Source organism: Pelophylax lessonae (genome assembly GCF_965119305.1).
Source record: "Pelophylax lessonae genome assembly, chromosome: 7".
Lineage (NCBI taxonomy): Eukaryota > Metazoa > Chordata > Amphibia > Anura > Ranidae > Pelophylax > Pelophylax lessonae.
The window spans coordinates 224,012,938-224,024,053 of record NC_138774.1 but is presented as its reverse complement, the minus strand read 5'-3'; the positions used below and the strand labels follow the sequence as shown (position 1 = coordinate 224,024,053).

Below are 11,116 nucleotides of genomic sequence, written 5' to 3'. Positions count from 1 at the left end.
CACTCCTGATACATTCCCAGTGCTTCCCGAGTCTTCCTTTGAGTGCTACTATACAGAGGATTTAAATTAGATGTTACCCAAATTCAAATTGCACTGGTTCAAGGTGAAAATGCAGCAGCAAAAAAAAAATGTACATAATCTGTGTGCAAAAAGTTGCTTACAAATTCAGCTTTGCTGTATTTCCTTCACCATAACATGTGCATCAAGTGATGATCCATAAAACTTCAATCATCCATCTAAGTTAAAACCCACCAGAATCAATTGCTGCCTAAAATGCAGCCAGCAAAAAAATGAATGTTGGTAATAAGTAGGGTTCCCTTTTTAGGTCCGCTCCATGTCCAGCTCCTCCAAAACTTGGGCTCCAGAACAGGTGTATCAGATTAATGCATAGACAAAGCCCACATACGAGAGCAAAAGGGGGGCAATAGTGTAGTTTTTAAATCTGTAGTGAAAATGCTAGTTACACAAACTGCTCACCAATTATAAACGTGGGTATGACCACAACAAACGCATAGATCCGTGACCTTTTTCGCCGTGGTCAAGATATCCACCCTGAAATGTGTTCCATTGATCACCAGACAGAATACATTCTCACCAGTGATATTGCTGCCCAGTAATGAGCAGCTTCTTACGCCAGTGGATAATATTTATAGACAAATATGTATACAGCACTATATAAAATCAAATAAAGTGACAATGTGCATCATATAAATCAATAAACTCACAGTGCAATATATATTCCTCTTAGGTGCAATATATAATGTCCATAAAGTGCATTCAAAGTAAAGTGCATAAGAGTCCACTAAAATATAAATATAACCGTGGTTTAAAATTCAATAAAGTGCTTGATAGATGTTTCCATATAAAAGTGCAAGTGACACCACCACCGTTTAGCCACCAGATGGCCTCTCACCTCACTGAAGCATTAAACCAGCATTGAATCCTCAATAAAAAATGCCACTTCCTGGATCGATCTCTCACCATCCCATGGACATGATATGTGAATAAAGATAATGAGGCATCTAAGTGTACACTGCTATTATCCTTTAATTGATTCACATTCAAAGTAGAATCGCACTCACATGAATCGGCACAATGGGTTTGTGCGGACCGTACAGGCCAAAAACAGCTGTCGGGATCTGAGCTGGTAGGTCGCCGCTCGTCCGTCCAGGTCTCCGTCCCCTATGTGGATAATATCTGTCACCTTTCAGGCAACCTCGGCTTCCTCAACTCCAGTAGCCAGGGCTAAATGGTATCAGATAGCTGTGAAAAATAAAGCTCACACAACAGAGCAATACAAAGGGACCATTGTGTAGTATAGTTAAACAGTTGCGCTCTTTTCCCCACTGAAACTCACCAAATCTAAAAAAAAAAACTACAGCATTGTACAATTAACCTGTGAACGTGCACACAAAGCTCCTTCCAGTGCATTTGACACAAGTGCACATCCTCAGGGGTCCTTGGTGGAAAGCGTATGTCTGTTTGCGATGTCCTGACTGTTTCCACTGCTTATAAATCCTGGTTTTGAACATTTAAAAATGGGAATACATATAAAGCTATTTCCACAAAGATTGGAAATCTCCTGTAGCTTTTGAACAACTTGGGTGGTAACCTTTTTTAAAGCAGTTCTTCAAAGCTGGTGCTTCAGTTAGTACATTTGGCATCGCCACCTGCTGGCAAAACATAGAATTGGCATGATATCTGTAACCGGACAGCGGTTATCTTTGGGAAACACTGTATTTTATTGGTTGTAGTTATGTTTGCCAAAAAGCTACCCTTATTTTTGAAAGTCCTCAGACTTGCCCACTCAAATTTTTTAAAGTAGAACTATATGCAAAACATTTTTCATTTTGGCTAGAGTAACGGAGGGTTATAACCCCTGTCCGTTTTTTTTTTCCCCCACCATCTTTGGAGATTTCCTTTCACATCCTGTCCTATAGCCAAACAAAGTGAGAGGAAATCCCTGCAAATTAAGGGAATTCCTTGGGGACCCCCAGGTCACCGGACCTAGTGTGCCTATTGGAATTTTTTTCCTCTTATTACTTTTATGTGGATAATCTTACATTTTGGGATTTGCCTTTAGTTATACTTTGAGAAGGTAGCAGTTTGTTAGAATCTTCAATGCAAGTCCACACATGCATGTCATTCTCACACAGTCTCCATTCAGTCCTATAGAGAGTTTCTACTATGTCAAGATGTGAAGTCTCCATAAGTTTGGAGATTGTGACACACAAGTTTAGACCTGTCAGAGAAGATTCTTGCGCCTGGTAGCTGCCTCAGATCTTTCTGGATCGAGGATAAGCTGGTATAAAACTCCATTTAAGTTGCAGGAACCATTTGAGGACTTGTTTTGTTTGACTGTTCCATCTTGTGTCTGCAGGTTCAAGGGGCTCAAACCGACTGTTGTCCTTCTCTCCCGAGGAATTTCCAACGCTGAAAGCAGCTGGCGAGCAAGACAAGGCTGGCAAAGAAAAGAGCGGCTTAGATCAGTCGTATGGGCCCGGACCAAGCCTCCGCCCCCAGAGTAAGCCACTCGCCCTGCTTCCCGGTAACCGCTCTGAACGTTTTATTGTCTGTCCTCATGTTTTAGTTTTTTTACCCTAAAACTGATTTACTTAGGCTATGAATTGTGGTATCCTTATAGGCTAGATGGTGTTGGCATAAGATGATACAGTTGTTGTGGGCCAACTTTCTGTGTTTAGATTTAATAGAGCTATGAGAAATCTGTTGGGATAGTTACTGTTGACTTGCCAGTGTTTGTACCTTTCATTTATATGTAGAGGATTGTTGCAAAAAATGGTGCAGCGCAAATCAAAAAATATATGTAAATGGCAGATACTTATAATATTGATATGACAATAACATGATAAAAATGTCCATAAATAATAATTAAGTACCAAAGAATCATCAGAGGTATATAGATCCGTTTAAGGTGCTGGAAGAGGCAGACTACACAGAATCCAATCAGTGAATCCCTTCACCAGAAAGCACACCAGTGCGCTTACCTCAAAATTTGACCCCTGTTTCACCAGCGGGGTCAAAAAAAGCAATATACCAAACTCCTCCAATGAGCCCAGGGAACAGCTTGCCTTCTATACTCTGGTCACTTGAGGTAAAGACTCCATATGCAGTGTATAAAAGAAATAAACAAAGCCTCTAAGTGCACACTGTATACTAAAGTAACATTTTAGTAAAGAATCTCACTTACAAGCTAGAAGGCATAAAAGCACAGTTGTACATCCATCGGGTGAAGCAGCGCCGCGGGCTCTGCATACATACAGCCAGCCCAAGAGACGCTCGAGACAGCAGCGGGTGACTGCATACATACATACAGCCAGCCCAAGAGAGGCTCGAGACAGCAGCGGGTGACTGCATACATACATACAGCCAGCCCAAAAGACGCTCGAGACAGCAGCGGGTGACTGCATACATACATGCAGCCAGCCCAAGAGACGCTCGAGACAGCAGCCGGTGACTGCATACATACATGCAGCCAGCCCAAGAGACGCTCGAGACAGCAGCGGGTGACTGCATACATATATACAGCCAGCCCAAGAGACGCTCGAGACAGCAGCCGGTGACTGCATACATGCAGCCAGCCCAAGAGACGCTCGAGACAGCAGCGGGTGACTGCATACATACAAACAGCCAGCCCAAGAGACGCTCGAGACAGCAGCCGGTGACGTCACAGGAAACTACTCCACCTCCCGTACGCGGCTACGTCCTAGGGGACTTCGTCAGCGGGGGTGGAGTCTCCAAGTCATCAGTACTCTAATGGCGCTTTTCCACTGCATGGAACCGAACGGTTCGGCTCGCTTTTGTGCTTTTCCTCTGCTGGTACTGCATGGTTCGGTGTAGGAACGGTTCGGTACGGTACGGCGCTTTTCCACTGCATGGAACCGAACGGTACGGCTTGCTTAAACAGTACCACCTCAGTTGTGGTTCCAACAGGGCCGTCCCGGTACCATATACCACAATCCTTTGCATGCAGCCTTGACTGTTTGTCACTACTAGCCACTAATTGGTCAGAGAATCATTGTTATCCCACCCACTTACTTTAGTACTACTTTAGTGGAAAAGCAAACCGTACCGAACCGTTCCAACACCGTACCATACAGTGGAAAACCAAACCGGGCCAAGTAGAGCCGAGCCGGTACTTGCAGTGGAAAAGTGCCATAATATAACACTACGCTGCTCAATGATGTCAGTACGTTCATCCCAATTGCACTGATGAGGGCATCTAGTGGCTAAATAATGCATTGCATCCACTACAGATCTCACACAGAGGAATGAAACCAATAATTGTAAAAAAAAAAAAAAAAAATATATATATATATATATATATATATATATTATATTAATGGTAGCTCTTAAAATTGATACCATTTACGGGTCACAGACTTGCTAAATAAATATGATATATATCAAAATATAAATGAGATAAATACTAAAAAATATATAAATGCTAAAAAATATGTATATGACATCAACCGCTGCTGTTTTAACAAAATGCATATGGACTATACAAAAGGAACATATTCAGAACATATAAAAAATACAAAAACCTCTCCAAATATAAAAAAAAATAAAACATTTTTTTAAATAAATGAAATGGAAATTCAATATAAAAACAAACAAATATAAGACTAATCGCCTATCTGAAATGAAACCATTTAAATCAAATTCTACATTCAGGCCAGACGGATGGGAAACCTTTTGTCACATAAATCCAGTAGGATTCTCTGACTCAAAAACCTAATGAAGTGTCCCCCTCTCCAATGTCTATTAACCTTCTCAATGCCCCAGAAACGCAAACCCCTAGGGTCACGATTATGGAACATTCTGAAGTGTTTAGACACATTAAGAGACTGAAGGCCTTTTTTAATGTTACTCACGTGTTCACCAATACGAACATGTAGAGCCCTGGAAGTTCTACCCACATACTGGAGGCCGCAATCACACACCAGCATGTAGACCACCCCCTGGGTCTTACATGTAATAAGTTCTTGTATTTGATAAGACTTGCCAGTGGTAGATGCCGAGAAGTCTTTGCGTTTCTTAAGATTACATGTAGAATGTTTACACGCCCGGCAATGGCCACAAGCATAAAAGCCTGACAAGAAAGAAAAGTTTGTTTTCCTTCATAACTGGGGGGGTCTACTACTCCAGGAGCCAGCCTATCCCTCAATGTCCTTTTTTTTTTTTCCTTTTCTTTTTTTTTTTTTTTTTCTTCTTTCTGGCCTCCATAGACATCAAAGATGCCTACCTTCACATACAAAGCGGTGCAGGACACCAACGGTTTCTCTGTTTTGCAGTGGGAGAGGATCAATATCAGTTTGTGGTGTTGCCCTTTGGTCTCGCCTCTGCTCCTCTGGTCTTTGCAAAGTTGTTGGCTCCGGTCCTGGTGCTGTTACAGCAGCGGCGGGATATCGGTCCTGGATTACCTGGACGATTTGCTTCTATGTGCGGAGACTAGGCTTGTGACGGTATCAGATTTTCATGCTGCGATTAATTGATTAAGGTTTTGCCACGGTATACGGTATTATCACGGTATTCTATTATTAAATTTAAATTATTAAATTTCCACCTCACTTCAATTTCATTGCTGAATTTAGGGGCTTTGGTTCACTTATGCACATTATTATATAGTCAGTCAGTACAGACTCTGTGAACCAGGCCTAAAATAGGTCATCAAGCAGTGTCTGGCCTAACTGGTGATAACTGGTCCTGGCGCTCGGCTCCGATCCGATGGCCTGGTCATTAAGAGGGCAAATCCTTGTGGTCAAGAAGTGGTTAAACCTGAAGGAGGTGTTGTTTATAAATTACTTTACTATTGCTTTAGGCCTGGTTCACATGTATGCGGGTTGGCGGTTCACATGTATGCGGGTTGGCGGTTCACATGTATGCGGGTTGGCGGCCCACATTTGCACAGGCATAGCAGCCCATTGATTTGAACGGGCTGCTATGCCCTCATTTTCCGCAGAAAAAAGGTGCATGCAGCATTTTTTTAAAATTCAGTGGCCTTGAAATCCATCCTGCTTTTGCACCATGCGACTAACCTGCAGTTCCTGCTCTGGCAAGCTTTCTGCATTTTTTGTATACGTGGGCAGCAACGGCAGGTAAGTCGCATGGTGCAAAAGAAGGATGGATTTCATGGCCACTGCATTTTTTTAAATTCTGCATGCACCTTTTTTCAGCTGAAAACGCAGGCTTAGCAGGTCAAGCCCATTCACATCAATGGGCTGCTATGCCTGTGCAAATGTGGGCCCCCAACCCGCATACATGTGAACCAGGCCTAAAGCAATAGTAAAGTCATTAATTGGTTAAACCTGCAGGAGGACCGGTGTTTTTATCTATTAATGACTTTACTATTGCTTTAGGCCTGGTTCACATGTATGCGGGTTGGGGGCCCACATTTGCACAGGCATAGCAGCCTATTGATGTGAATGGGCTTGAGCTGCTATGCCTGCATTTTCAGCTGAAAAAAGGTGCATGCAGAATTTAAAAAAATGCAGTGGCCATGAAATCCATCCTTCTTTTGCACCATGTGACTTACCTGCCGTTGCTGCACACGCAAACTGTTTTTAAATGCCGTGCCCACGTATACAAAAAATGCAGAAAGCTTGCCAGAGCAGGAACTGCAGGATGGATTTCAAGGCCACTGAATTTTAAAAAAATGCTGCATGCACCTTTTTTCTGCGGAAAATGAGGGCATAGCAGCCCGTTCAAATCAATGGGCTGCTATGCCTGTGCAAATGTGGGCCGCCAACCCGCATACATGTGAACCGCCAACCCGCATACATGTGAACCACCAACCCGCATACATGTGAACCAGGCCTAAAGCAATAGTAAAGTCATTAATAGATAAAAACACCGGTCCTCCTGCAGGTTTAACCACTTCTGGATCGCAAGGATTTGCCCCTTTAAAGACCAGGCCATCGGATCAGAGTGCCAGGACCAGTCATCACCAGGTAGGCCAGACACTGCTTGATGGCTATATAATAATGTAATGTGGGCTGCTATGCGTGTGTGTATATATATATATATATATATATATATATATATATATATATATATTAGAGCTGCACGATTCTGGCCAAGATGAGAATCATGATTTTTTAGCTTGGAATAAAGATCACGATTCTCTCACGAGATAACTTTACTTTACTGTTACGTTTTTTTTTTTATTCATTAAAGTCAATTAATTGCGTTTGAAAGACTGCTGCGCAAATACAGTGTGACATAAAATATTACAACAATCGCCATTTTATTCTGTAGGGTCTCTGCTAAAAAAATATATAAAATGTTTGGGGGTTCTAAGTACTTTTCTAGCAAAAAAAAACTGATTTTAACTTGCAAGCAACAAATGTCAGAAAAAGATCCAGTCTTTAAGAGGTTAAACTTCCTTTCTCCCTGGCAGAGGGAAGGAGAAGATACAAATGTAATCATTTTTGTTTATAGTTACTGGGAGACTTAATGCTGAAAGGCTTAGCTGTGTGAGTGAATGAGTCATCCAGCTCACTGAAATGTATCAACTCACAAGTCAGACCCAGGAGCAGAGAAACTCGGTATTTTAAAAATGCCACAATAACAATATCGTGGCTATGCAATACCGCGATATATCGAATTACCGAAAACCGGCATATGTCTAGCGGAGACTCCCAAGGCGTTGGTGACAAATCAGGAAATCACCATGAGAACTCAGGAGGAGTTCGGGTGGATTCTGAACCTTCAGAAGTCGTCCCTGGTCCCTTCCATGAGACTGGACTACCTGTGCCTGACTTCGGACTCGTCTTCAGCCAGGGTGTTTCTTCTTCCGGAAAAACTCCAATAACTCCAGACTGGGGGTTCAGCTATTGCTGTCCAGCAAATGGTCATCCCTTTGGACCTGTATGAGAGTCCTGGGACTGATGGTGTCGTCCTTCAAGGCAGTCCACTTCGCTCAATTCCACACGAGGATCCTCCAAAAGGAAATCCTTCTCAAATGGAACAAGAATCCGAATTCCCTGGACAATCATCCAGCTGAGCCAGGTGACCAGGGAGTCCCTGATCTGGTGGCTTCAGTCCCTGATCTGGTGGCTTTAGTCTCTGATGCTCAAGCAATGAAAATCTTTCCTCCCCATATTTTCCAAAGGCCATTAGCGACCCATTCCCTGGTGCGTAACTTCATCCAGGGCGTGACACTTGGTACCTCCGGTGCGTCCTCTGTTGCCACCTTGGGACCTTAATTTGGTGCTTTAATTTGGTGTTATCGGTTCTTCAGAAACCTCCTTTTTGAAAGTACTCTGGAGATACCTCTGCTTAACTTATCCCAGAAGGTGGTCGCCTTGTTGGCTATTACTTCTGCGCGCAGGGTGTCAGAACAGCCGGCGTTGTCCTTTCGTTTTCCCTATTTTGTGGTTCACAGGGATAAAGTGGTATTTCGCCCATATCCGTCCTTCCTTCCGAAGGTGGTTTACAGTTTTCACCTAAATGAAGACATTGTGTCTTTGTGTCCTAAGCTAAAACATCCTAAGGCATTTGCACTGCATACTCTGGATGTGGTTCGGGCAATCGGGGTGTACTTGGCGACTACTGAGTCTTTTCGGGAAGTCAGATTGGCTCTTTGTACTCACGGATGGCCCTAAGAAAGGGCTGCCTGCGTCTGCTGCGGCTATTTCCAGATGGATCAGGCAGACAGTGGTGCAGGCTTATTTAAGGGTCAGGTTCCTACTTTACCAGTTAAGGCGCATTCTACTCAGCGCTTAGTGCTTCCTAAGATTTTCACTACCAGGCATCTGTGCTTCAGGTTTGCAAGGCGGCTACCTGGTCGTCTGTTCATACCTTCACAAAATTTTATAAGGTGGATGTGCTGGCATCTGCAGATGCCTCTTTTAGTCTTAAAGTTTTGCTGGCTGCTGTTTAAGGGGGCTTCTTGGCATTCCTTGACCATGTTTAATGTTTTTTTTCAGGTGGTCCTCATCTTGTTCTGATGAGTCCTATGTTGCCTGGTTGGCTATGTTTAGCCTTGTTCTTTTCTGCTGTTCCCACCCCTCATTTTATAACACTGCTTTGGGACGTCCCTACTGATATCAGAGACTGCGTCCGTCAATGAACGATAGAGAAAATTGGATTTTTGTCTTACCGTAAAATCCTTTTCTCTGAAGTTCATTGACTGCCCTCTATTTTTAGGTGGGTTAGTATTATGTTTCTCTGACACTGCTTTGATACAAAACTGACACCCTATAGCAGGAAGAGAGAGGGTATATCCCCTGCGACTGCCCATAGGCGTAGCCAGAACTTTTTTTTTTTTTTTTTTTTCTGCCTAGAGTCCTACTCCTCTAGGGGGTAGCATAACCCTACTGATATATGGAGATCAGAGACTGTCTGTCAGAGAAAAGGATTTTACGGTAAGAAAAAAAAATCCAATTTTTTTTTTTTAACTACAATAATGCAAGATCCTAACCCAAGCCATCGGTTTTCCTGCGGACTCTTTAATTGTAGAGACCTCAAGCACGCTCATGTGTCCTCTCCTGCAGATTCTATATCGCCATAGCCACATCAGATTCTGAGCTATCGGCTGCAGAAAATATCTAAATTTTTTGTCGCTGGAGTCCTTGACTGATGAGTTCACAATTCAGTTTTCCTGTTACTTGCAAATTAAAGGAGACCTTTCGGCTCAATCTGATGTTGTGTGCAGCTCTCTGAAACTAGAGGAACATCCTGGTTCTACCAGTGTTTTTTTTTTTTTTTCCAGTTGTTGACCTTACAAAATATTCCAAATAATGACTTTTGTACCTACTTTTTCAACAAAATCTCTATAGAGTGGATGCATCCTGAGGAGCCATTTGCTTCCCCATGAAAATTGGTGAGGATTTTGTGAAGAAATGCATTCAGCAGTGTTCGACCACAACAACCGTTCTATAGGGCCCACCAGATAAGTGGTTGCAAGCCCTGTCTGGAACTCGGTTCCTCCTGACAGGTCCTGCCCTTCATTCAATTTCGCCTTGAACTTTACTTAAACCATGTCTGGTCAAAATCCCATGTAAGATCTTACTGCTGCCATGGTCGATGCCTAGCCTATAGGAGGAGGGAGTCTTTTTTGTTTCATTGTTCCATGTTCCTCATGTCAATACTGGACTGTGGAACACTTAAAGTGGAAATAAACCCATCCATTTACCAGTTTAATGCCTGGAATGTTGTCACGTTGATTGTGCTCTCTACCAAACTGTCAAACCATCCAATAGCTGGTGTGATAACTAATCAAATGTGCAGCATCATGGCAGTTGAAGATTAACCTGAGACCAAGATAGCCGCTTCCTTGGCTGAAGGGTTTGCTTCCACTATTAAGTTAAAAAAATGATCAATCCACGTGGCCTTCGAGGGACCGTCTCTTTGGACCAGCTCTTGACAACATTAAAGCGGAGTTCCAGCCATTTACTCACCTCTCCAACGGTCCAGCGATGCGGCCGCCCGAAGCCTCGATCCTCTCCCTCGGCACCGGCATCACTGCTGTGGGCACCCGGCTGTTACAGTTTGCGGCCTCACAGCCGGGTACCCACTGCGCATGCGCGAGTTGCGCTGCGCGCCGTGATTGGCCGGCAATCTTCTGGGACCTCTGACGTGTCCCAGAAGATTGCAGGGAGGGAGGGGGAGAGGAGAACTTCCGCTCAGGGCGCCGCGGAGCTCCGAGCGGAAGTGGGAGCGGGTACCTGTCAAAACTAGGTACCCGCTCTTCCCCCCCCCCCCCCCAAAAAAAATGACATGCCAAATGTGGCATGTCGGGGGGTCAGGACTCCCTAAAGCGGAAGTTCCACTTTTGGGTGGAACTCCGCTTTAAGGATGCTTTTAATGGCAAGGGCAACTATTTTCGTCAGCGGAAGAAGCCTAAAGCTGGCAATACACTAAACAGAATGACTGGTTCAGCAGTGTGTGTGACTGTTCCCGCATGACAGCAGTTGATTTTTTTTTTAAAGGATTTTTGTCAAAAAAATGTGCTTGAAAATGTTTGTCCATCAGTGACTGCAGCTGCTGATTAGTTTAATCTGACAGTGGTAGGTCCTGCTTCCAGAATACAATGGTGGTGAGTCCTCTATCCACATCTTGTGTGGACAGACAATCATTTTTTTTTTTCTGT

The 11,116-nt window shown here is 43.5% G+C and overlaps 1 protein-coding gene across 1 annotated transcript in view; it reads left to right on the top strand.

Moving 5' to 3' along the window:
- Positions 1-11,116, top strand: part of PRRC2B (proline rich coiled-coil 2B) — a 327,590-nt gene that overhangs the window by 71,629 nt on the left and 244,845 nt on the right. Inside the window, exon 5 of the mRNA XM_082264226.1 lies at positions 2,381-2,524. Within this exon, the coding sequence (XP_082120352.1) occupies positions 2,381-2,524 (144 nt within the window). The remainder of the gene's footprint in view (positions 1-2,380; positions 2,525-11,116) is intronic.